This window comes from Numenius arquata, chromosome 5 (assembly GCF_964106895.1).
Source record: "Numenius arquata chromosome 5, bNumArq3.hap1.1, whole genome shotgun sequence".
Lineage (NCBI taxonomy): Eukaryota > Metazoa > Chordata > Aves > Charadriiformes > Scolopacidae > Numenius > Numenius arquata.
This window is the reverse complement of record NC_133580.1, coordinates 20,791,367-20,818,209: the sequence shown is the minus strand read 5'-3', so window position 1 is coordinate 20,818,209 and position 26,843 is coordinate 20,791,367. Positions and strand designations below refer to the sequence as shown.

At 45.4% G+C, this 26,843-nt stretch overlaps 1 protein-coding gene across 3 annotated transcripts in view; it reads left to right on the top strand.

Annotated features, from left to right (window-relative positions):
- Positions 1–26,631, top strand: part of DOCK11 (dedicator of cytokinesis 11) — an 88,397-nt gene extending 61,766 nt beyond the window's left edge. For 2 of the 3 annotated variants that reach the window (XM_074147482.1, XM_074147481.1), the window contains exons 35-53: positions 719–830; positions 959–1,025; positions 2,602–2,649; positions 3,160–3,302; positions 3,906–4,021; positions 6,422–6,559; positions 11,518–11,700; positions 12,383–12,496; positions 14,195–14,410; positions 14,492–14,549; positions 15,870–15,976; positions 16,961–17,083; positions 17,964–18,077; positions 19,244–19,390; positions 20,424–20,634; positions 20,969–21,159; positions 21,769–21,869; positions 23,519–23,657; positions 26,155–26,631. In XM_074147482.1, coding sequence (XP_074003583.1) covers positions 719–830; positions 959–1,025; positions 2,602–2,649; positions 3,160–3,302; positions 3,906–4,021; positions 6,422–6,559; positions 11,518–11,700; positions 12,383–12,496; positions 14,195–14,410; positions 14,492–14,549; positions 15,870–15,976; positions 16,961–17,083; positions 17,964–18,077; positions 19,244–19,390; positions 20,424–20,634; positions 20,969–21,159; positions 21,769–21,869; positions 23,519–23,657; positions 26,155–26,277 — 2,451 coding nt within the window. In that variant the 3' untranslated portion in view covers positions 26,278–26,631. Of the gene's footprint in view, positions 1–718; positions 831–958; positions 1,026–2,601; positions 2,650–2,838; positions 2,917–3,159; positions 3,303–3,905; positions 4,022–6,421; positions 6,560–11,517; positions 11,701–12,382; positions 12,497–14,194; positions 14,411–14,491; positions 14,550–15,869; positions 15,977–16,960; positions 17,084–17,963; positions 18,078–19,243; positions 19,391–20,423; positions 20,635–20,968; positions 21,160–21,768; positions 21,870–23,518; positions 23,658–26,154 lie in introns of all 3 variants that reach the window. The other variant, XM_074147480.1, reaches the window with a different exon arrangement.
- Positions 26,632–26,843: the final 212 nt, after the last annotated feature.

The window sequence follows — 26,843 nt, the reverse complement described above, 5'->3', positions numbered from 1 at the left end:
ATGTGAGGCACAACTTTAAGAGAAGCATCCTGCCTAGAGCTTAATTGTGTCCATTTGTTGGAGGATACAGCTAGGGCAAGAACAGAGAATGCAAAAATAAATGATTGGTAAAGCTTTAAAAGTTGTATTTTCCACCACACAATGCCCGAGCCTTTCCCACACAGATTGACTCACCAGCAGGATTTCACTTACTTTTGCCTAAGTCACTAAGTAGAAGAAAAAACAAGAGACACTTCCAAAAATCAGGGGGGGGAAAAGTTTTTCTCTTAAGCTGCAATTTCCTGGTGTTTTAATAACTGACAGTTGTTTTGAAGTGTACATCTTTAACAGAAAGTTAGATTGTTGTTTTAAACTGTGGGAGTTAATGAACTGTTTTGTTTGACAAGAACTGAACTCAGAAATGCTGGGGGGCTTAGACGCCACAGAGAGCAGGGGAAGTGAAAGCAGGGCTGCCTGGATAAGCCATCATTCTCTCCCAGACGTTTTTTGTCCGGGCAGAGAAGCATTTGGCCACGTGTCCAGGATTTCCAAACTGCTCATCGCTGTGTGGGCAGCAACCCTAAAGGGTGAGACGTCTCCAAAACATGTCGCAGATGGTGCCGTGGGGGTGCAGATGGAGGGGGACAGGAGGGACACTCGCATATCTGGTATGCACTAGATTTGCTGGTGTCTCGCCCTGTGCTCTGCTGGCCTCTGTGTCACATCCATGTCCCCTTAGGTCCGCAGAAGCTCCACAAGGAGCAGTGTGTCACACTGCAGCCGCCTGGACCAGTTTGAGATCCGGACGCTCCTGATGTGCTACCTCTACATTGTGAAGATGATCTCTGAAGGTTGGTGGGTCTTGATCACTGGGAGGCAGCCAGAAAGACAAGAGACCATCACTGGTGGTTTTGGTCTGTTGGAGTCTCCTTTTATGTTTTTTTAAATCTTGGTGCACTGTTTTTTTCCTTTCTTTCAGATACTCTTTTAGCTTACTGGAACAAATTCTCCCCCCAAGAGCTGATCAATGTCCTTGTGCTTCTGGAGTGAGTATCATGAGGCTGCAATTCAAACGCTGCACCTTTGTGTGGGCAGCACCAGCCAAGAAGAAGAGAGGAATGCAGTGTGCCTGGCTGGGTGCATGAGAGGCATCTGGCAAGGGCATCATGAAATGCTCTTCCTTCCTTTGTTAAGAAACATGTATATCGAGGGAGCCCGGTGAAGTGGTGGTGCCCTGTGCTTGGTCCAGGCTGTGTAGAGGGTGTCCCCGACCTGCAGAGAGCAGGGCTTGTGGCACAGCATCCCACCATAACCGGCACGGCCTCCGCTTTGCAGTGGGTTCGGTGGAACAGATGGGTGAGGTGACAGGGATGTGCCATAGCGTTTGGAAACTGAGGGTGTGAGGCCAAGTAACTTGTAAATGCAGCCCCCAAACCCTTGTGCACAGAGGAGTGTGTCTGCAGATAAGGACAGGGTAGATTTTAAATCGTAGAATCACAGAATGGCAGGGGTTGGCAGGAACCTCTGGAGATCATCTAGTCCAACCCCCTGCCAGAGTAGGGTCACCCAGAGCAGGTTGGACAGGAACGTGTCCAGGTGGGTTTGGAATATCTCCAGAGAAGGAGACTCCACTTCCTCTCTGGGAAGCCTGTGCCAGGGCTCTGCCACCCTCACAGGAAAGAAGTTTTTCCTCATGTTGAGATGGAATTTCCCATGTTCCAGTTTGTGCCCGTTGCCCCTTGTCCTGTCCCCGAGCACCACTGAGAAGAGTCTGGCCCCATCCTCTTGACACGCACCCTTTAGATATTGCTCAGCATCAGTGAGATCCCCTCTCAGTCTGCTCTTCTCCAGGCTGAACAGCCCCAGGTCTCTCAGCCTTTCCTCAGCAAAGAGATGCTCCTGTCCCTTCATAGCCTCCACTCTTCTCTCTCCAGTAGTTCCCTGTCTTTCTTGACCTGGGGAGCCTAGAACTGGACACAGCGCTCCAGATGTGGCCTCCCCAGGGCAGAGCAGAGGGGGAGGATGACCTCCCTCGACCTGCTGGCCATGCTCTTTTTAATGCATCCCAGGAGACCATTGGCCTTCTTGGCCACAAGGGCACATTGCTGGCTCCTGGGCAACTTGTCCACCAGGACTCCCAGGTCCCTGTCTGCAGAGCTGCTCTCCAGCAGGTCAGCCCTCAACCTGTACCGATGCATGGGGTTATTCCTTCTGAGGTGCAGGACCCTACACTTGCCCTTGTTGAACTTCATCAGGTTCCTCTCTGTCCACCTCTCCAGCCTGTCCAGGTCTCACTGAATGGTGGCACAGCATTCTGGTGTGTCAGCCACTCCTCCCGGTTTTGTGTCATCAGCACACTTGCTGAAGGTAGACTGTCCCCTCATCCAGGTCATTGATGAATAGATTGAACAAGACTGGACCCAGTACTGACCCCTGGGGAACACTGCTGGCTAGAGGCCTCTGCACTGCTGATCACAACCCTCTGAGCTCTACCATTAAGCCAGTTCTCCATCCACCTCACTGCCCACTCATCTAAGCCACGCTTCCTGAGCTAGAACGATGTTCTGGATTGTTCCTGATCTGCATGATCAGTAACAGATTCGTATTTTATTTTCTTTCTAGGGTGTGTTTATTTCACTTCAGATACGTGGGGAAGAGAAATATTGCCAGGTACTGTATTTGTCCATCGGGGTCTGTGGTGGGGGGCAGTCCCCGTGCTCCCTGCAGCAGCCATGGCAGGAAGGGACCCGCTCCAGGATTCCCCAAGACAGGGAGCCTACAGGGCCGGGGCTCTGCTCAGTGCCGCGCCACAGGCAGAATCCCCTTGTCTTAGCCCCCTGCCCCTTCCCTCCCCTCCAGCTCCTGCATGAGACCCCCAGGCCCAGGCGCTCCCGGCTGCCCGCCCAGGTTGGCAGTGTCCCCCATGGACGGCTGCAGGTGAGACACGAGGGGCATCTCTGCTCCCTGAGCAGCAGCACTGCTGCTTCGTTAGCTCTAGGGAGGGCTGTCTGGAGCAGGCAAGACCAGGGCAGCCTGGTCAGTCCCTCTGGGATCGCCCGGGATAAGCCAGATTCATGCGTTGGAGGAAGGCCATGTCTCCATCCTGGTGCCTCGTGTAGTCCTGTACTGGTGTGGCCGCTGCTGCTCATCCAAACCTGCGGTCTCCGCTTCCCCTTGCAGGGTGCACGATGCCTGGTTATCCAAGCACGTGGGAGCCGATCGGAAATCCCAGACGATGCCAGCGCTCCGCAGCAGAGCGGGAGGGATGCAAGTGCGGCTCCAGCATCTGGGCAGCTTGGAGACCTCCTTCACGCTCAACCACAGTATGTGCAGCCGAGCGAGCCTGCTGAAAACTGCATGTAGCCATTGCCCACTTCCTGGTTGTTGCTTCAGGGCATTCAAACTCTGCAGAATTACAGTGGTCACTACTCCTCCCTGCAACATTCTTAGATTGGTGGGGGTGACATTTAAACCAGCCCCTTAAAAATCACCCTTGGGACTTGGGACTTGGGTGGCTTTTTCCCCTGGCCTGTCTTGGTGGGCTCCTTGGCTGCGTGTGGGCGGGTGAGCAAGGCGGGCAGGAGAGATGCCCTGGGGTGAGAGACGTGGGCCAGAAGCTGCTCTGAGCCTCTCCTCGTGGGTGGGTTTTGCCCCTTGCCATTTCCCCTCTGTGGATGCACCTTAGACACCTTGTTCTCTGATTGGCTTTAAAGACAGTGGCGTTAAGGGGAAATACTGACATTGGTTTTCTCGGTTGGCATCAGGCTGAGGCAGCTTCTCCAAACAGGGCTGGCAGACTCAGCATCTTGCTATTCTTAACCTCATCTTCCAAACCCAGTAAAGCATAAGGGGAAACCTTATCTGTATCAGCATTGCGATCTGGAGTATGGAACACTGTTTCCTCCCAATTTGCTTTCTGTCCGCAGATGCAGGCACCTCAGAAGCAGATATTGTGCACCAGGCGTTACTGGAGGGCAATATTGCCACTGAAGTGTGCCTGACCATCCTGGACACCATCTCGTTTTTCACTCAGAGTTTCAAGGTCAGCATTGAAATCAAAAGTATTGTAGAAAAGTGTGCCGTGTTTCTGTATCCACGTTGATTTTGGTGATCCGTTCTCCGAGAGTGGCAGATTATGGAAGGCTTGACAAAAGCAAAGTGTTTGCAGCTTGCTTGTTTTCCAAAACGCTGGGTGTTTCGCGCGGTCTCAGAGTGTAATTGTGCAGTTATGCACTCTTGCAATTTCTTCAAAACGGCAAGACCAGAGAAAATTACATGGATGTTATACCATGACTGTAGGCATTGCAAAAATAGAATAAGAGGAAATGTACATCATATAGAAAGGAGGGACTAGAGGAAAGGGAAATGAAGGTCTAGCATTCTTAGAACAGTCACTGTTTTCTACCATAAATTGCCTAGAAGCGAGGCCCGGATTTCTTTGAATTGCTGTAATATAAATGTCTCTAGGGCTGAGGCATTCCAGCTGTGGTTACCAGTCCAGATAGGACCAGTAGCACTGGTGGAAGTCTTCTCCTCCATATAGCAATTCACACTCCCAGCAGTCATTGCCGTCTACAAGAATTAAAGCCTCTGAGGTGAAGAGAACCCCAGGCTGGCAGCAAAATGCTGAAATACCAGAAAAGCTCTTCCTCGAAGTGTGGTTGGAGGAATCCTGCTCATAGCAGTATGTCTTGCATAATGTCACAAGCACAACTCTGGATTTTAGAGTAAGCATAAAGATTTGCTTTTTGCATGTATTGAACAACACGAAGAGAAAGTACATCATATCCTCTGCTTTTTTTTCTTACAAAGCAAAAAGGCTGTCCTGGTGCATACATTAAATTACTTCTTAATAGTTTGGCAACAGCAGAAGGATTTAGATGCAAGAGTTAAAACTTGCTTGACTTTCTCAGTTGCCTCTGTTCTAATATGGCTGAACCACAAAAAAATGGGATTTTCAAACCACAGGATGGACTGGGGTTCCTTCCGCTTTAATGGGCTTCTGCTTTGCTTTTATGGTCATACCGTGTTACCGCTCTCCATACTGCAGTAAAAGTGCTGATATTGTTCTTACTGACAAAGTTAAATAAGTTTAGTTTAAAAGTATGGGTCCTACCCCTACCCTGCTACAAGATATGTATAGGATGTCAGAAGACAAATCTGAGCCAGCCCAAGGATTACTTAGACTGGCAATGAGATAGGGACTATTGATCTCCTATTGATATAGAATCATAGAATGGTTGGAAGGGACCTTAAAGACCATCCAGTGCCACCCCCTGCCCTGGGCAGGGACACCTCCCCCCAAAACAGGTTGCTCAAAGCCCCGTCCAGCTTGGCCTTGAACCCCTCCAGGGACTTCCCCGCAGCAGGTGAGCAGGAAAATGCCAACTTCCAGAGGAAGGCAACACCTCCGAATATTTGCACAGTATCTACAGAACAGGACGGACGCACGATGGCCTTGAAAGCCTCCAGGGATGGGGCAGCCACAGCTTCTCTGGGCAACCTGGGCCAGGGTCTCACCACCCTCATATCTCTTCCTGAGGTCTCATCTAAATCCCTCCTCTTTCACTTTAAAACCATTCTGCCTCATCCTATGGCTCCTCTCCCTGATCAAGAGTCCCTCCCCATCTCTCCTGGGGCCCCTTTAGGGACTGGAAGGGGCTCTAAGGTCTCTCCGGAGCCTTCTCTTCTCCAGGCTGAACCCCCCCAACTCTCTCAGCCTGTCCTCACAGCAGAGGGGCTCCAGCCCTCCCAGCATCTCCGTGGCCTCCTCTGGACCCGCTTCAACATGGATATGGGGCATCCATGTCTTTACTGGGTGGCCATGATGTCTTGCACAGCAGCTGCAAGGATGACGCAGGCATAGGCAAGATAACCGTGACACCGAAATATATTAATCCTCTCCAAGGAATTCCATTTTACTATCTCTCTGTGGGGAAGGGGGAAAAAGGAGATAGGTTCCCAGGAGGTGCAAACCATCAAAACTTTGCAGAAGACAAGGGAAGGTAGTGACTTACTACAGCTATGAACCTGTCCAGTGAAAAGATGTGATAGTCTTTTTTTTTTCTCTCTGTCTATCTCTTGGGCTGCAAATAAAACACTTGAGGCAAATCAAAAGAAATGGAAAAGCCAGTGTGATAGTTATGTTGGTAACAGCCTTTTATTTAAAATAACTCTAAGCAACCAATTAAAGTTGTACAGATTATTGAATTAGGTTTGGGAATTAGTGATGCAAAAGTGATAAAATATTTTTGGTTTATTCTTTGCTGTAAAAATAGCTTCTGACCAGCTACTGTAAGTTTGTACTGATTGTCACATTTATTGATTGTATTTTTATCTTAAGCCTTAAGAATTGATGTGATTAATTATGCAGGATTACCTATGTCATTTCCAGCTTCAGGCTCAACATTTCTGCAAAATAAATTCTCTCGTTGCTTTCCAGACCCAGCTTTTAAGCAATGATGGCCACAATCCACTCATGAAGAAGGTTTTTGATATTCATCTTGCTTTTCTCAAAAACGGCCAGTCGGAAGCAGCTCTTAAGCACGTGTTTGCCTCTCTGAGAGGTTTCATTAGCAAGGTATGTAATACATGACTCCAAAGTGGCAGGAGAATTTATATAGGTATGACAGAAAAGATCACTACGCTTAAACTCCTGTTAGACTGCTATTTTATGCCGTTTGGAGATGGGTTTTAGGAAACAATTTCTGAACTGATTTAAAAAACAGCCCAGATTAAGTTGTTGGATACCAAGAAACAAAAGGAGAAATTGCAAGAAATTCCTTCACTTCCTTTGGTCACAAAACTGCTGTTAAAGATTAGTATCTGCTCAACCAAACGCTGGTGCTTCTTGAACCTTTGTCCCAAACCGTCGATATTGCTGGCAGTGCGTTAGCCTGAATAATACTTGTACTGACAAGCTGCTCCTCTCCCACTGCATTTGAAGAGGGTAGTACTTGCTGAACCTCTCTCTAATGCTTTTCTGAGCCCTGGTATGCAACTAGGTGTTTAATCTCCTGAGCTCAAGCAACGTCAAAGCCGCAGTTAACCACAGAAGACCAGTGACTGATGCTATTGCTGACATTTCCCTTCATGCTTGTCAAAACCTGCCACTTCTCATAAGTGCATTTTTGAGACCAGATTTACACGCAAGCTCCATTCCTTCCAAGCTGCACGGTTATCAATGTCCTGGTTTGAGGGAAAACAGAACCAAACCACGATGATCATAAATTCAAAATTAATTAAAACCTCTTAAATCACTTGAATGCCACACTTCATTAATGAGGTAAATCCATGTGGCATGAGACTGCAGCCAAGCAGAGCACAGTATGCGAATGGTAGGCAGCAAAGTGCTACTTCCAAAGGAGGTCTTGCACTAGTTGCCGAGCAAAATTTGATTAAAGGAAGAGACCGCTAAACTGTTTTTCAAAGGTGGGAAAAGTCTGCGCTATGTACGTTTTCCTATAACCCCACAGCAAAGCTAAGAGCTGGTATGAGTATGCCTAGGGCTGAATTTTGCTTTGTCCTAAGCATGAGGAGCAGAAAATGCAGAACTCTTGCTAGCTACCTGTCTGGCTCCAGACAGCGTGGTCTCCCACGAGATGTTTTTCCATGAAGCTTCTGAAAACCTGCTAGATGGCAACTGGCACTGGCAGGAATCACTCCGCTTTTCTACAGGATCCAGTACATGTTTACTGCTCTACCTTCCTTTTGAGTTTTCTGCTTGAGTGGCATCTACTTAGCCTTGAGATCCATCCTGCTGCAGATCTGCACACACCCCGCCCAGACACGGTCTCTCTGCGTGTCTCTTCCCCTTACTAGCCAAAAGTTTGTTTAGCTAAAAATATTTGGTTTGTGCCTAGAGCAGATAAGAGATTGTCCTTGCCTCCCTGGCAAATTTTCTTCAGGGCTTCCACTCTGGCTTTCCAAAATGCCAATTACAGCAGCGCAGGCTCCAGTTTTGGCTGCTGGAAGGATAAGGGTAGAGGTGGTAATTTTCTGGGATTTACGCCAGCCTGAATCCATGCTGGATTTGGCATCACGGGTCTTAAAGGATATGAAAGATTGGTTTCAGCTAATTTCTCACATTTCTCTTATGACAGGACACACTGTTGCTTCTGTAAAAGCAAGATATGAGCCCAGCAGATGGTATCTATAAGGAAGTGTTTTCTTTGCCAACTCCATAACCACACGAGTCCCAAACTTCCTTTTAAGTCCTCTGAAAGGCTTTTCTGAGGCCCAAAGTGACAATAAAATAGTGGAGAAGGTCACTGCATTTCATGATAAGTGTAAGGATGGCACGATTTGGCATGGTTTTCCTGCAAGTTTATTTTGAAATACGAAAGCTGCACTGCTTTGTTTTGGGTTGCAAATCACTGTTAGCTATAAATTTGCGCTAACTTCAAGTAAACCAAAAGTGAGTTATACCTTTGACATAGCTGGAATGGACAACTTGTCATTTTCATGGCCTTCTGTAGCTAACAATTATAATGAAAAGAATCCACCTCATATCTAGGGTCACAGAAAATGGTTTCTGGAGGGAAAAAAACTCCCAAGATTTATTCTGCATCCCAAAATCTGTCTTATATATAGCTTGCTTTCTGCATTTAATCTGGTTATTTGATAGGCAGAAGACTGAAAAAAAGAAACGTCGCAAGAAAGTGAAGAACAAACAAGCTCTATAATTGTTTGCATGTTTGGTTTTGATTTTAGAATGAGTGCTGCTTGCATGCATGTGTGCTGGGAATTTGTGAAGAAAGCTGTCTCTGTTTTACTGGCTGGGAAGGAGCAACAAAAGCTAGATTGCTCTTATTTTATACTCTAGGTTTTCTTAACAACTGAATCCTTCTTTTCAGAGCATCACTTACAGATAAATACATATATACATGCTTGGGAATGGTCTTGAAATCAAAGGTTATGAAGCAAAACATGCGCAAAGAAGGGGGCTGAGATGACTTGCCCTGCATTAAAGAGCGTCTCAGACATGTGGATGTGGGAGTGATGAAAACCCCGTGTAGCTGCCCGCTTCCTCGGTGCCTGCCTGTCCCTCGCTGCATTGACAGTAGCAGGGCACGGTAGAGGCATCGCAAATCCCAGGCTCTGAAGGACCAGGGCAGCAGAGCCTTGCTCTTTCCCTGCAGCAGCTGATTTGGAAGCTTTTCCCTGTCTGTTTGCAGTCTGAACGTGTCAAGCTGTGCTTTCCCTCCCCATTAGTGCAGCATCGTGCAGGAGGCAGCATCGTTACAGCCTCCTGTGCAGTGGTGAAAATCTCCCAGCAAACACACACCCTTGGGTCTGCTGCCTCGGACCTGGCACCAGAAGAGGTTGCATCTGCCTGGACCTGGTCTCCAGAAGGCCTGGGTTCCCCATGATCAGGGCACAGGTTGTCCTCCAGAGCTGGTGCACTGTGGAGGGGAGCACACAGGGGAGGAATCCTGGGCTCTTCTGGACCTGATTCCCAGACAGTTTCTCTCCCTAGCATTGGGTTGGAAAGGTCTGAAAAGCCTCTGCAGGCAACCAGTGGTCCCTGCTGATAACAAGCGCCAGCCATATCTTCTTGGGTGCCCATGTGCTGCCTGTGCATGCCCAGTCACACACCACTGTGGCCGGTTCTGGGCTAATCCCAGTTCTGAACGTGACCCCATCTGGCTATGGGAAAAGGATTGCGTTACAACAGGCAGCTGTGACTTAATAGCTCCTTCCTCAAGTGCACACAGGATCCTCTTGGCCCTTATTTGCTTCTTTTCTTTCTCCCATTTTTTTTCTGAAAATATTTTTTGCTGGAGGCAGTGGACACCAAGTATTTGGTCAGTGTCTTCATGCTGCCTTGTAACCTCTGTGGCTTGGTGTAATCCCAACGGTGTAGTCTTGCTAGCCACAGCTCCTAGATTCCTGTTTTGAGACCCTTTCCCTGGCATGCCATGGTGGTGGCCACAGCAGTACCTACTTGTCTGAACCATATATACTTAATACAAGGAGTGGAGGGCCATGGTAACATCTCCATGCTCTGACTTGGAGGGTGTGAATGAATACTCTGATGGTATTTACTGTCATCTCCCATGGGGAGAAGGTAGTGAGGCAGCTAGAAGTGGCTCATGGACCATGCCCCATGAGAATCATTGGGTCTTGAATTTACACGTTGAATGAGCGCATCTTTCCTCTGAACAGACAAAAAGCGTGGTTGGCCCTGTTGCCTCTTTGTCCCAGGAGATTCCCTGGGTCTGACCCCCAGCTGCAGCAGAGGGAGCAGAGTGCCGCTGTGTGATGCTCGACCAGCCTCCACTCCCTGCGGGAGGTGCTGGCATCACCCCTCTCCAGCCAGGTCCCTGCAGAGGCGGCTGCGTGCCAGCACAGAACCCTTCCTTCTTCTGCTTCCCTGTGCCCAGCCCATTGCGGCTGGGGTGGAAGGAAGCCGTGTGTGGTGCCCCCTCCCTACAAGCCACCACTGGTGACCACAGCCAGACGGCCACATGCTGGCGGTCGTAGAATCATAGAATTGTCTAGGTTGGAAGAGCCTAGGGGGCTCTTTAAGGGCCATCATGTCCAACCATCAACCTGACACTGCCAAAACCACCACAAAACCATGTCCCTCAGCACCACGTCTGCCTGGCTTTTAAATACCTCCAGGGATGGCGATTCCACCACTGCCCTGGGCAGCCTCTTCCAAGGCTTGACAGCCCCTTTGGTGAGAGCCCTGCATGGGGCAGGGCTCCCCTCAGCCATCTGCTTCTCAGGCACGGCTGAGCTTGCTCCTGCAGACGTGCTCAGCAGTCAGTGTTTGGTGAGGTGACAGACATGCTACAGCAGTATGGGGGGCTGATCTTCCCCTTAGGCTTTTCTTTGCCCTGCTGCAAATCTCCAAGCCCCATTGCTAATGGAGGTAGCTCACCCTGTGGCTTGGCTTGATCCTGCAGCTCCCTGGGGCTGGCTCCATCCAGGAGGCCAGGGCAGGTCACTGTATTTTAAGCTCGCCAGGACAAGCAAGTTTCTTGTATGCATTCCTGAATGATGGCAGTCATTTTTTGAGGTTTTTCTGGGGGAATGTGTAGAAGTAGCTGTGGGAGCATGTCAGGGCACGTTTCCCAGCAGGATCAGACTTCTGGGTGGACTCCAGAGGATTTTATGATTTTCCAGATGGCAGCCTTTGGTGGGAATGTCCGTGGGACCTCTCCTCTCCGTCCCCCCTGTTGGTGTTTATGGCTTTTGTAAGAACATAAAACTTCTGTCTGTATGATTTGGAGAGAATTTGCCAGTGAATCCAAAAGTTGTTGGGGGAGGGGATGTTGGGGAAAGGAATAGGTGGACATATACAAGCACACCCCCAAAAAGTGTGACAGCAAAGTTTGCATTGCTCTGGGAAACATGGTTTAAAATAGGCCTCAAATTCATTCCCACAAATACTTTCAGGCTCAAAACTCTGGCAGGAGCTTTATTGAGGCTGTCCAGGCTGGAGCCCACTGTGTTGCCCCATTCCCCTGCCCATCTGAGCTATGTGGGTTTAATGGTATATTTTCTCATATTTGCATGCCTCTTGTGAAGTTTCCCTCAGCATTTTTCAAGGGAAGGGTGAACATGTGCGCTGCGCTCTGCTACGAGATCCTGAAGTGCTGCACTTCCAAGGTGTCCTCCACGAGGAATGAAGCCTCTGCTCTTCTGTATCTCCTGATGAGAAATAACTTTGAGTTCACCAAAAGGAGAACATTTCTGAGAACGCATCTTCAGGTCAGTGACTGGGGAAAAGGTAGAGAGCGGGTCGCCTCAGACTTAATGACCAGATATTTCAATATAATTATGTCACCTTATATCTGCAGAGGATCTTGCTGTCATTATATGGACAAGAATCCTCTTAATTTCCAGGCTTTGCCTAATTCCTGTTTGCAGTGATTGGCCCAGGGCCCTTTGGGTAAAATACACTGCTATTGAGTACTCCAGCCTGTTGGGCTTTTGGAATCACAGGCAGAAGACACACCTCTGCCCTGGAAGCTGGCTGGGCTGGGGTGGAAGGGACAAGAAGAAGAGCTGCCTTTGAGGCAGGAGGGGGGATTTTTCTGGAGCTGCTTTTGCAACGTTGGTTTTTTTTGAAGCAAATTTAGATATCTGAGGGCACAGATGAATACCATCTGGGTTCTGATGAATCACAGAAGAAGGTAACTAACGTGAAAACAGGGATTTGTATTATGATTGTCACACTGTTAATTCTGTGAACTTGCTGTTCAGCAGAGCAGTTTGATCCTCTGCAGAGTATTAGTCATTGGGAGATGTGACAGCAAAGCCACCGTTGCTTATGCTGTGGGAAAGGCCTGATGTTTTCCTATGAGCATTTTATGTAACAACTGTGACGATAAAATATTAGCCCTCCTATATTAGGGCTCATTTAAATAAAGCCCCTACCCTGTCCCAACAGATAATAATTGCAGTGAGCCAATTAATAGCAGATGTGGCACTCAGCGGTGGGACAAGGTTTCAGGACTCCTTGCTCATCATTAACAACTTTGCAAACAGTGACAGGCCTATGAAGGTAAGTTGGAGACTTTAAATCACATCATGTGCTATCATCTGTTAACGCAAGGTTGGGGACGGATTCAAGGAAACCATGTTTAAGGGTAAGGGTAAGGACTGGAGCTATGACTTCTAAGCTTGTACTGGGCTGTGTTTGCTCAGTAAACAAGTATTATGCCACCAGCCGTAGGGCCAGCTGTGCCGGCGGGTCACACTCCATCCATGAGACCTCACACCAAGAGGAGGGAGCTCTGCAGTTCAGGTTCCACTTTGCAAAGCGCGCTGCCTGCAAGGGTGTCCAAAGAGCTTTCCAAGAACTTCCAGCCTTGAGAGGAATGACAAGGGAGGGTCTGGTACTTCTGTTGCCTGAAGGTCGTAATTAGCAGGAATTAATTTTAATTAATTGAGCGTCAGAAATAAGAAAGCACTTTTTCATGGAGGTTAATGGTCGTATTTCTTTGGAAAATAATTGTCTGTCTTTGGGCTAGAATTAACAGCTTCTACCCATCCCACTGAACAATATATCATCACTGCAGCTTGCTCCATTGCACACAGTGTAGTTGCCAAGGTAGGATAGAGAAAAATGGGAAGTGTTTTTACAGCTCTGTGATTATCCTATGATCTAAAGCTGGAACGGGAACCTCAGTTAGCTGTTGAATTGTGCTATAACAAAGTTATAGTTGGGATTTACCTGGCAAAAATCTCTGTTCCCTTCCGTACACAGGTGTTTACAAGGGTTTCACTGAGCCGTACTTTGCTGACGATGTTTTACATCACGAGAACATCGTTATATCCAGTTTGTGTGTTTATATAAGTGCAAGAGCACAAGAGATACTTCAATACACTGGAGAGGATGCCGTGCACAGCCACAGAGGTGGCTGGGAGCAGGAGCCCGAGGAGAGGGAACGTGAGCCAGGCTCCTCGTGGAGGAGGGAGAGCTGAGGGGAACCCAACTGCTGCTGCCACCCACTGCCAAAGGGGAGATCACAGAGATGAGGAGATCAGGCTCATCTCAGAGGTGTGGAGTGGCAGGACAAGGGGCAATGGGCACAAGTTGCTGCAAGGGAAATTCCAGCTTGACTTAATGAAAAAATTATTTCCCAAGAACATGGTGCAGGCCTGGGGCAGGGCCCAGAAAGGGAGGTGGGATTTCAACCCTTGGAAATTATAAAACTTGGCTGGACAAGCCTTGCTCTAAGCAGGGGATCAGACCGGAGCCTGTGCTTCTTTCTCTATTGGTGACATTCCTGTGGTGGGAAGCTCTGCAAATGCCTTTGGTTCTTTTGGAATTAAAGAGTGACCACATCAGAGACCAATAAGCCGGATGTTGAATGACATGGAAAATACTTGAGGCGTGGTTTATGGTCCCATCCTGGGCCATTCGCATGCACGGAGCCCTTCTCTCTGGCTCTCACAGCAGCTCCTCAAAGGACCTGCCTCGCTGTAGCACCAACCTGCACATGGCTGGGGGAGGTTGGCCCCATGCACACCCAGGTCGAAATGCCTCTAATGACACACGAAATACTGTGCACTGTGTGCAGTGTGAGTTCAATAAGTAAAAGCTACACTTAGTCTTTATCTCCTGTGTTATCTCAGTGTTTTCAGGTTGGCAGTAAGTGGAGCGTTGGCTGAAAGGGTAGCAACGGTCTTTCTTTGGCAAAGCCCGGCACACCATTTATTTCTGTATCTGCTTCTAATTAGATTTGTTTTGTGTCAGGCAACTGCTTTTCCTTCCGAAGTCAAAGATTTGACAAAGAGAATCCGTACAGTGCTCATGGCGACCGCTCAAATGAAAGAACATGAAAAGGATCCAGAAATGTTGATAGATCTACAGTACAGTTTAGCCAAATCTTATGCAAGTACCCCAGAGCTCCGGAAAACGTGGCTGGACAGTATGGCAAAGATACATGTCAAAAACGGAGACTTTTCAGAGGTAATTCGTGTAATTAAAAACAAAGTGCACAACCAGACAGCGGTGCAGATGACATTTCAATTTTCCCTTTGTTCTTTGCAGGCAGCCATGTGTTATGTTCATGTAGCAGCCCTCGTCGCAGAGTTTCTGCACAGGAAAAGTAAGTGTGTGCTGTTCAGGAGGAACAGTGATGGGTTTTGTGGGGGGATCAGATTATTTTTAAAGAGAAGTTTCTCTTGATTTAGTAAATGATTATTTTAGAAACAAGCTAAAAAGGAAAAAAAAGTTAATGCAGTGGGTAAAGCTGGAAGAAAAATAGTGTATTTTAAGAAAGGAATCCGAGAGTTCAAACACAGGCATTTACTAGGCTGGCGAGGTCTGCTTAGACAGTCGTGTTGGCACTTTGCTGAGTAAAAAAAAAAGAACTGACACATCATGTCTCAGTTTAAATGTTCAGTTTTATTTTACATTAGGAAATGTGCTCACAGGGGAAGCCCATGTTAAAACCTGGCTGTCAGTATGTTCATCAGAAGTATCACTATATGCAGTACAGAAAAGTACGGAATAAAGCAGTCAAAATTCAGTCAAAAAATGACACTACAGCCTAACTATATAAATATGTCAAGAACAACCAGAAACAACACATCAGAATGTTGTGGTTTAATGCAAAACAGGAAGCAAGGACAGACTTGTGTGTTCTCAAATAACACCACTTTGCAGGTTTTCTTTTAAATACCTGTTCCACAGTCGATATATTGACCCCAATTCTTATTTCCATGTAAGTGACTAATTGTTGAAATGGACACTAAACATTTCAGAAAGTTAAGGCTGCATAAAAGCCAATTACACGCGCTGCCTTGACTGGAAAGGTCTTAAGTGACTTGCTCAGGGAGGTTGGAGTCCCTCCAAATTCAGTACTTTGTATGGGCTAATTGGGAAAAATCAGGATTTGTTGTTCTGATATACGTATACACGTTTCACATGGCTGCAGAGGGGAGAGTATTGAAAGTTGGTCATTCTTGTTTTGTACCCTGGAGGCTTCTCACCACAACCAGTGGTAAAGGAGAACTTCTAAAAGAGAAGAGGAACAAATCCAAAGGATTATCAAGTGAATACGCTGAATTATCTCTGACACTGGCACTCTTTACGTATACATGCAAAAATATACCCTTGTCCTTCTCTCCTGACTTTGCATTGTTTGCAGCCCATTGGGTTGGTCAAAGATGACTTCCGGATAGGACACTGGGAAATCTGTTGTGCTTGGGGTTAGTTAGTTGTACTAAGTACGGCTCCCATGGCAAATGGCTGTGGAGGTCCTGATGTGTTCAGTCTCATATAGCAAATCAGGAGCAAAAATGGCAGTCAGGTCCCCTGGTACTTGTAGGTCTTCTCTGTAAGCTAGACTGCTTCCCTGGCCATTGAAGTGTGACACACTTGAGATAGGTTATTCCACTAATCCGTTTGCTTTTCTCTAATACAGAACTCTTCCCTAGTGGATGCACTGCTTTCAGGAAAATCACTCCCAACATTGATGAAGAAGCTGCAATGAAAGAAGATGGTGGGATGATGGATGTACATTACAGTGAGGTGAGGTCCTGTAGTACAGACTACAGGATATTTGATCACTGATTAAGATTTAGTTTTAGACTTTGTTCACGTGAGCTCTAACATTATAGATGTGAACTGGCATTTGTAAGGAAGACTGTTCCGTGGCAATTTCCCAAGAGAAATCTGCACTGAAGGATTTTCTGTGTACAATTCGATAGGTAAAACTGGCGTAAGTTCTTGGTTCCTTTGAAAGGCTTTTCTAGCACTGAGACTGAAAAAGCTACACCTAAATCTTTGCCTGCCACGTTACGCAAATGCTAATTTTGCCAGCACAGGGCAGAACAGCATGATACTTCCCAAGAGGGGCAGAATGCAAGTCAAGCTCTGCCGAGCGAGAGGTCAGCTTAGGTTCCCCTTGAGTTAGGGCTGTGCTGCAGGACACCACCTTAGCAGAACAATCCCGAAACCACAGCAGGGCACTGGGGAAGTGGGTAGATCCTCCTGTGAGTCATAAAGTCTCACAATTACTTCTGCACCGTCCCTGTACACCTACGTTGGGTGGGCCACGTGGCTGAGCAAGGTGGCCTTGCAGCCCAGCTGCCCAATTACCCATTCATCAAGACCAGGCTTGAGGATCCTTAACATCACATCGCACTGCTATTGCACACATATTCCTTGTATGTGTTTTTTAGACATGTATCTCTGACTCCCAGTGCTGTCATCTCCATACCCTCCAAGAGTTCCGGCATTCTCCTGGGGAGGTAGCTAAATAACCAAGACATACTTGCTGGTGCTTGTGCTAATAATTCATTAAGAATGAATGATCTTTTAAAAAATAACTCGTCCTTTCCCTCCCCCAGCCCCCCCAAAAAAAAAAAAAAATTAGAATACCTTTGGAATGGCCAGGAACACATAGGGTGTGGCTACTTATATTGGGACCTGTTAAGGTACCTGAAGTTAAAATGATTTTCTCTTCTAACTTGGACTGTCATTAACAACACCCATTTTGGGTTGCTCTCGTAGGAAGTTCTGGTGGAGCTGCTGGAGCAATGTGTAGACGGCCTGTGGAAAGCAGAGCGTTATGAAACAATTTCTGAAGTTTCCAAACTGATCATTCCTATTTATGAAAAGCGGCGTGAGTTTGAGGTAGGCATTTTGAACTAGTTTGCATCCATCAGGTAATTTCCTAGATCAAGAAACTAAGAAACAAACAAGATGCTTTTTTATTTTTGAGGTTATGAGTTAATGAATTGGTGTCAGCAAAGAGCACACTGTGCTTCATTACTGGTCATTAAACAAATTAGTGAAAGCAATGGTCTGGAGGGTAATTATTAAAGCTAAAGACACAGAAGACTCGTGTTTAGTGAATAATTCTCACCTTCCTTCCCCTAAAATAAAGCTTTCATCATCCCATATGTTCATCAAGGCCAGATTCTTTTTGAGACTTGAGTATTTTAAGAGTTAAAAACAGTTCAGAGAAAGGACTGGAGGTAATTCAGTGGCAAGTGGAGAGGAAGGAAGGAAGCTGTTACCAGCCCTCGCCTTGCTCCTTCCCCACACCTGCTTCGCGAGGCTGCTGCTCGCTGCTCAATCACACCACTCCCCCCTCCCATGACCCCCTCCACATCAGGACAGCATCCAACTCTATAATTGAAGCTAGGGGAAGCCTTGATCTATTTTTTCATCACAAAGCTGTTTGTAATCAAAAGAAAGTATTTCTGGGTAAAATGCTGCAAGCTGCTCTACCCTTAAAGGCTCAGCCAGGGACCGTGCTGAGAGAGCAGCTCGGCCTTCTCTCTGAGGACAGTGACATTACTGCTGTCTGTGGTACCTTTCATATCAGAAGCTTAGCATGTGCTTAAGACTGAAGCTTTTCAAAGGAAACTGCATGAGTTAAACCTCTTTAGAAATTCGAGTTTGAATTCTACCAAAGGGTTGTGTTCAGATATTTCAGTAGCGTCCAGTGTTCGCTAGAATTTCCTGCTTGCAAAATCCTGCTTTAGTGATGTCAAGATTTGATTTCCAGAAACTTACTCAGCTGTACAGAACGCTTCATGGAGCATATGCTAAGATATTGGAAGTAATGCACACAAGGAAGAGGCTTCTTGGCACCTTTTTCAGAGTGGCCTTTTATGGACAAGTAAGTATATAGACCGTCTCACCAGCTTCCCCTCACCGGGCACCCTGGCTCCTAGAGCTGCTGCTCCATCAGACCTGAAGCTGAAAAGCCTGCGGGCTCCCCTCCCTGAGCAGTTCAGTATTGCACCCCTGAGCTGAGGGCTTCTTTCTCTCTCCAGGAACACTTGACTTATCATAAAGTTTATGATCAGTAACCCTGAAACCATCCTGGGTTTGTACCTTTGAAGACCAGAGTCGTTACACACGCAGAACATATCTAAGCATTGACTTTTGCTGAAGCAAGCATGTTTTATTTTTGTCCTAATCTTATCTTCAGCTTTGGATATGTAAAAAGTAAATAAGGTTAGCAATAGAAAAAAGGAAACAACTGCTAGCTTGGTTTTCTGGAGGCTGTAGAAGTAACTGGATCAGCTCCTAACCCAAGCTGTGTATTGTATCATCCTGACAACCCATACTTTATCCAGTTATGCACTTTAAAGCTTTGCTGGCTTTATATGCCAGCTTCACAGAGACAGTTCTAACACTCTGTCACAACCTCTGGAACAGCTCGCCAAAGCATGAAGCTTTCATGCTGTTTCCATTACAGGGAGGACTGGTGATGCAGGCACGACCTTTAATGCAGTTTTTTTCTCTATTTACAGTAAATACACCAAGTTCCACTTCCCTGAATACACAAGGATTAAAAGCAGAGAAAACACATTTCTTTATTGCTTGAAGTCCCTCTCAGCCTACACAAAATCCTTCTCTTTATGCTTTTCTGGTGGCTCTGCTGTCGGGCCTTTTTCAATATGTGTGTCTTTCCGCTCCTTCTCTGTGCCTTGTTTTTGTGGTTTTGCTCCTGCTTGCCTCCTTCCAGCCTTCCTAAAAGTCAACCACTGGCCAGACCCTTCTTCCACATTGTTTAGATTTCTCACTGGTCATACTCAAGCCTTTGTGCTCAGCAACGACATGTTTGTGTTGGCTGAGGAATGTTATGATTTTTTACACAATTTTTGAAGGAACCTATTAAATGGGCCAAGTTCAGACTTAATGCAAGCCATAGCCTTCTAACTGTCTTGACATTTGAGATATTAGTAGAAAGTTGCTTTCAAAGAGCAAATCTAAAATAAAGTTTTCCAAGTGAAGAAGCCCAGCTGTTCCTCACTACTTGTTTGTGATTAATGCTAGGCATTCTTTGAAGAAGAAGATGGGAAGGAATACATCTATAAGGAACCCAAGCTGACAGGCCTCTCAGAGATCTCCTTTAGACTTCTTAAACTTTATGGAGAAAAATTTGGGTCGGAGACTGTAAAAATTATCCAGGATTCTAACAAGGTAAACTGCATGAAAATAAGTGACGAAAGGCAATTAGCAGTGAACGCCAGGGCTGCATACTAGAGAACGCGCTGATGAATGTGACAAAAATATCGATTGTATTCAAATACTGTTCAGGGCCTGGGCACTGTGCCAGCGGGGCACAGAAGGATGAGCTTTGCTCTCGTGGAGCTGAAGATGGAGGTGACAGAGCATCCCTTCCTTCTGCCAGGAGGAACGGAGGAGTGAGCCCTGTCTCCTGCCCTCTTACAAGGACCAACTGCCTCCGTGCTTCCTCATGCTCCTGTGTTGCGTAGCTTGACAAGTTTTGGTGCTGATCTGGCTCCCAGGTGGAAATAAATGAATTGGGAATTATGTACGGGCAATTGTAATCCACATCTCACCGAGCCCTGTTGTTGGGAGGCGTTAGGAGCCAGCACAGAGGAGCAGAGGATTGGAAGCAGAGTTACTTCCCGTTACTTTCACACTGCAAGTCTAAAAGAAAATCTTTTGTGGCCTTGCAACCACAGCTCCTTCCTTTCCCTATGGAATATCCATTTATGGGCCCTGCAAGATCCGTTTACAGCCTTCAGGTTGCACCCATGGATATGTCTGGGTTGCTGAAGATGATGCTGGTGATCCCAAATCCGGGTTTGTGCCAGCCCACAGATCTGCATGCACAGTGCAGCACTGCACGAGCACCAGCTCACGGCCTGGAAGCAATAGGGTCATATTAGGATGATTAAGTAACTTGGGCACGTGCTGTGTTGGTGGGTAGGGTGATATGACCGCCTCTTCCAGATGCACCGTGTTTGGCCCTAGATGATGTATTTCTTGTGCTACCCCTTGTTGTCCTGTGTGGTTGATAATGGTTGACGGTCTTGATATCACAGCCGAGGTCAAAGGGAGTATTTTGTGTGTCATTTGCCTACATGCGATGGGGCTGGGTTGACAGGAAATCCGACTAAATCAGGCCCATGTAGATAAATTCACCAATTATAAAGTTAATTTATTAACCTTTGTTCTTCTAGTAACTAACCCTCTTACATCACAGGTCAATATTAAAGACCTTGATCCTAAGTATGCCCATATTCAAGTGACTTATGTGAAGCCTTATTTTGAAGAAAAAGAAATCTCTGAAAGAAAGACTGAATTTGAAAGAAATCATAACATCAACAGATTTGTATTTGAAACTCCTTACACTTTATCTGGAAAAAAGCATGGCAGCGTGGAAGAACAGTGTAAAAAAAGGACCATTCTAACTAGTAAGTACAAGCATCTCAGACTCTATGTATCAGCAACTATTTTTAGATTATTTTAGCTCATAGAAATGTCCCAAAAGAGTCAGAAATTCTCTCAGCTACTTAATCAGAATTGTGGTAACAATATTCTGTTTGACAGGGGGAATTTACCTTATATTTCCATGTGCAAATTTTTACAGATTAATAAATCATGCTAATTAATTATAGCCTCGTTCAGGATTTTAGTCACCGAGTGAAACCCTGAGGGCAAGGATCTGCCTATGTGTGTTCTATGAAGAGACCTCCTATTTGCTGCATGACTTTTCAATCTATAAACTTCCTTTGCTCTTTCTACTAGCTTTGAACTCCTTCCCATACGTAAAGAAGAGAATTCCAGTCAATTACGAACATCAGGTTAATTTAAAGCCAATTGATGTTGCTACGGATGAAATAAAAGACAAGACGGCGGAGCTGCAAAAGCTCTGCTCGGCTGGTGACGTCGACATGATTCAGCTGCAGCTCAAATTGCAGGGCTGCGTCTCCGTGCAGGTGAGACCTGTGTCCCTTCAAAATTGCATTATATACACATCTCAAGAGTGAGTCAGGTTTTCACATTTACTTTCCAGAAATCATTAACTGCCTCGTTGGCAGCACTGCAGCCATCGCCCTGCCAGCACGGCTTGCCCTGCCGCGTACGTTAGCTGATTAGTGTTATGTCCAGGGATCTTTGCAGTGTCCAGTCCAGTGTAATGCTGAAATAGACTTAATTCTTGAAGATCGTACAGTAAATACCAGGCACAAATAATCATTTTGTGAGGCTGACTTCTTAAGCTGGATAAATGATCCTAAGACTCAGGTCATACTGCTTTTCCAAACAGAAAGAAAGTATGAGGAAACAGTTTGCATCTCTCTTTTTTTATCCCTGTTTATCTTTTGGTCTTAAAAAAAACCACAGATGGCAAAACTAATACACAAGTTTTGAAATTTCAGGTACCTCCGGTGACATTAGTAAGCAGAATTGGTGGCATTCAAATAATACGATAATGGCTCTTGTAAAAAAAAAAAAATATTAAAAAAACCTGTTATTCCCTTCATAACTTCCTTTAACAACTCAACAGAAGTTCTAGCATAAACGATTTCTTTCTTCTTTGGTTCTAGGTTAATGCTGGCCCCTTGGCCTATGCCAGAGCTTTCCTAAGTGACAGCCAGTCCAGCAAATACTCTCCTAAGAAGGTGAATGAGTTAAAAGAAATGTTCAGGTAGGATTTCTGATGTAATCAAAACTAGCCAGCTGGCTGGAACATGGTACTTGCTTTCCTTATGTTTTTGTCTGTCTCCAAAATCAGCAGATGCTGAATGCTCAGATGTGCCTTATAAAGATCCAGGTCTCAGAGGGTTATGGGTTCTCAGACAGAGGAAAAAAGCCAATGTAACGATGTATGTCAAGAGTTCCTAAACTCAGGGCTGTGATCTCCCTGGGAAATGTACCTGAACGCCTGCTTCAGGGGTTTGTGTGGGTATTGGAGGTTATAGCGTGAAGAAAGTACGTTTGAAAACCGGAGGTCTGACAGTCTCGTGCTTAGGAATCTTCCATATTGTGCCTTGTTTCCCAATCTTTCGAAACAGATTTTTTTACTACATAATGACAAATTTGAAATATTTTAAAGCAAATCCCATTCCAGTTTATGGGGGACCATCATTCTTGTTTCTGTTGCTAATTATTAAAATGATAGGACTCTTCACAGAAAGAGTGGTCAGACACTGGAACAGGCTGCCCAGGGAGGTGGTTGAGTCACCATCCTTGGATGAGTTTAAGAGTCACTTAGATGTGGTGTTGGGGGATATGGTGTAGGGGAGAACTTTGTAGAGTAGGGTAGATGGTTGGACTCGATGATCCCAGGGGTCTTTTCCAACCTAGATGATTCTATGATTCTATGACTCGCACAGGTGTTTTTTTAACTCCTGTCCCTTAGGGTAGATTTTACCTCCCACTTGAAAGTGGCCCCCAGGATATAATCAGGCTGCTCCTGCTTCACCTCAGGATAATGTGCCTTTCCCACACTATTTTCTGAACCCCTTGGGAGCAACCAGTTGCCCACCAGCTCCTGCTGGTGGCTCCTGTTTCGCCCATCAGTTACGGTACGGAGAAGGCAGCATTTGGGCCAATCCTATTTTCCTTCAGTGTATGGAGTGACGTAGCAAAGCATGGAACAAATAAGGGCACAATCGCTGCAAACCTGCCACATGTGGATGCAGGACAGAGGGAAGGTGGTTTTACTTTCCAGCCTTGCAGTGCAGCCAGAAGGACAAACACAATCTCCATTTCATGCAAAAAAATCCCAGAAAATCCCACTTGTGCATCTATTTTCATTATAGTCTACGAAGAAGGAGAAATAAGTGTGTGAAATGAAGCGAAGAAAATGAGTAATAGTGACCAAGAAAACAATATTACAGCTCCCTGTGACCTAAATTTCCCTCTGGAGGGTGTGCCTGCTGTTTGTTAGCAACTTGACCTCAAGCACATGTGGTCCATCACATCCAGATCTGTCTCCCCTGTGCCTGACCGTGGTCTCCCTCTGCTCTGTGACCCTACGCGCAGCTGGCTGGGCTTTGCTGGGGTCTGCAAGCTGTGGGTGGTTCTACAGGTTGAGCTGAAGGTGCGAGACCACCATCTTCTGAGGACCCAGGCTTGAAGGAGCTCCAGCTGAAAGCCTAATACCTGTGTTGCAGTCCCTCCTCATCCCCTCACCCACTGTGCCAGGGATGTTCCTGGAACATGACTTGTCCCAAACGTCGGAAAAAGGGGGTGGGAAGGTAGGGAGGAAGAGATTTGCCTATCTGTTTGGTTGTTTGCTTTGGAAGAAGACTGGGCTATTGTAATGGCAAAGTTCATTCCTTTCCACCCCAGGAAGTTTATACAAGCCTGTGGAATTGCTCTGGAGCTCAACGAGCGACTCATTAAGGAGGATCAAGCAGAGTACCATGAGGGGCTGAAATCAAACTTCCGGGATATGGTGAAAGAGCTTTCTGACATCATCCATGAACAGGCACGTACTGCATGGCTGGAGCCCACCGAGGTGGTTCTCTGTGCTTGAAACTAGCTAACCTTGATCACTCTTCATGTTATTTAGCTAGATATAAAAAGGCGAGTAACTGAACGTGAAAAGTAAATGATACACTTGGGGGATTCCTAAAACCGGTTTCTGTTGGTAGAGGGTCTCAGCCTGGTGTTGGTATACAGTGTGCTTCAGGGTGGAGCCTTTACCGATGCATACCATTAGTTTCCTGGCTGCTGTGGTCATCGGAAATCCTATGCCAGGTTTTGCCTGATGTTTTTCTACATCGTAAGAATCCTGTGATAAGTCACAGGTCGAAATTATCTGGAAAAATTTCCATTTTCTCAGTTATATCCAGCTTAAGTTCTTTTATTTATTTATTTTTTAATTAAAGGATGTTTTCTTTTAACTTTGGCCTAGCATCAACATGCTATTTATATGCAGTTAAAATCTAGTTTGAAATAAAAAGTAATAATGTATCTGACATGTTTTAATATTTTCTTGGATCTCTCTAGGAAAATACATTTGAATAGTAGCATCGGAGAGGTGAGAGATTCAAAGAACTGTTGCACATCTACCCAGTATCATGATGTGAAATTAGATGAAAACTGTCTTTCTGAAGGAATCCCCGTGCTTCTGCTCTTTAAAAAGAAAGCTCATTGTAGATTTATATTATCAAGCCCGTAAGATAAACAGTGCAGACCGCATTGTGATTAATAGTTCTTGAAATTTCGAAGAACATTTTCAAAATCTCCCTGTTACTCCACATACAGTCCGTGTGTGACTTAATTAAAACTGCGACATTTTCAGTTGCTAAAAAATATATAGGAAAATCCCACAGTAAGTTGTGTGGTTGTTCAAACTAATGCAAAAATGGGCAAAATAATACAACTGCACCAGGCTGCTATTTGTACGTTAGGTTTATTTACAATAAAACAACGCTTCTAGGAATCAAACAGAGTCTTGTTATGGAAGAGTACAATTTCATTTCAGGGAAACAGTCTCACGATGGGGCTGAATTTTTTTATAGGAGTGTAAGGGAGGATGCGTGTGAGAATAAGTGACTGCTGCATCCCCCTTGCTTTTGTTAGATTTCCCTGCTTTTCTGCTCATGACCACCATTTTCTTAGTGTGCAAACTACGAATCTTGCACATTCGTCACGCTCATTTTTTTTTCTTGTTCATCGCCTGCTATATACATTCCACTGGTGAATTTTGGTCAGTGTTCATTCACAGGAGTTGCCACCTGCTTATTCTAAGCTCTTTGCAAGTAAACCTTTCCAAGGCATTTAATTTGCATGCAGCTGCTGGAACTTCTGTGGTTTCAGAATTCTGCAATAGTCAAATCAAAAACAAATCACCCAGTTCTGCACCGCCGCAGTATAATAGTTGAGATTATCTTAGAACAAAGAAGGATTGTTAAAGCACTCCCTATGATATTGATAGATTTTCAAATTCACTGCCGTGTTGTCTTGGGCAAAATATTAGAGCAACTGAAATGTCCAAGTGAAGGCCTTGCTGGGAAGGATATACTTTTCACTTTGGTCTTGTATTAGATCAAAAGGCAACATTATGTAGATAACTGCTGGCTTGAGGTCTGTATTGCCGTCAAATTACCTAAGTATCTAACAAATTAAACTTAATGGAACACGTTTTCCTCTTCTGCAAAATTACGCAGTTAAGCGTAAAAGGTATATTGCATTAATTTAGGGCTCTCATTACAAATAACCGACGCTTTTCTAAATATCGTCAGTGCCCCAAAACAAGACAGGCAGCGCGATTGGTTTGAGGTGGCGGGGGCAAATGTGTTAACTCCATGGGTCAGCCTGTGGCCTGTCTGCAGATGTTGTAAAGTAGGGAACTGTAAACACAAAAAAATTGATAAACAGCAGCTGAACAGGTACAGGAAGCCTCAGTGAGTGGCAGAAAACTAGATGTCCACAATCTGTTTCTGATGGCCAGTGATGGCAGTTTCACTAACGTAAATTCAGGCTAACTAACTTGTTGATGGGCGAACCACAGGGTGAAACACAAACACAGCTCCGAGAGCAGCTCAGCCGGTCCACATAGATCCTGGGCTGTAAGACCGTCCTTCAGGTGATAAAGCACAAAATCTTGCCACGTGGCAGGGAGGTAGTGACCGTTTGCTGTATTTAGCTGCAGGAACTCCCTGTGCCTACCAAAAAAAACCTATTAGAATTCTGCCACTGCTAAGATATAACAAAAAAATTGCTATGTGGGCAATTGTTTCTTTCCTATACTGGACAGTTGTAACTAAAAATAACCCAGTAATACACAGAACAGTGTATTTATGAATACTGCAGCAATTGCTAAATTACTCTTCTTTCTCATTTTTTTTTGTTACGCTGCCTTTGCGAAACAGCTTTGAAGACAAGGTTGGATATCTCTTTTGCATACCTTTTTTAAACAGCTTGATTATAATAACTGAAACTTTTACTGAATTTGCAAATATTTTTGTTTTGTCTAGATCTACCACGAAGATACGATGCATTCACCGTGGGTGCACGACTCCCTACATGTCTTCTGTGCCATCAGCGGAACATCTGGTGATGGAAGTTACTGTTCGCTCAGACCCACTGCTGAGATATAAACATATCAGTCCTGTTTTACAGAGCTTTCTCAGGAATACTTGGAACTGTACAAAGGACGTTTAAAGAAATCCATGATGAGCAAAGATTCAGTTTGGTTTTTTTTCCCCCCCAAAAAAGTTGCTATGCTTTCAAACAGGGTGCTTGCTTCTTTTGCTGAGCGGTATTGAAAGTGCCTGGACATTGCACCACTGTGCTTGTTTTCTACTAATTTTTTTTTTAAGCTTAAATGTATAACAGGACATGGAAAGGCAGTTATCTAAATATGTATTGAATTGCTGAACTATGAATTGAAATGGTAATGGTACTATGTAAAGTTGTACAATGGAATATAATAAAATGTAAAAGTACTTTGTAAATAGAAGGAGCATGGAGTATACAGAAATTAGCATTATATCATATTTGCTGCTAAAAGCTCTGTTGAAGGAGAAATTGTAGTCAGTATTAAGAGACCTTCCTCATCTAAAAAGTGACTTAGGGTCCAGATGCCCCCGTTGCACTCAGACAAGGAGAGTAAACTTGCCCTAGTCTGGAATTACTAAAACCTAAATCAGAAATGGTAATTTTT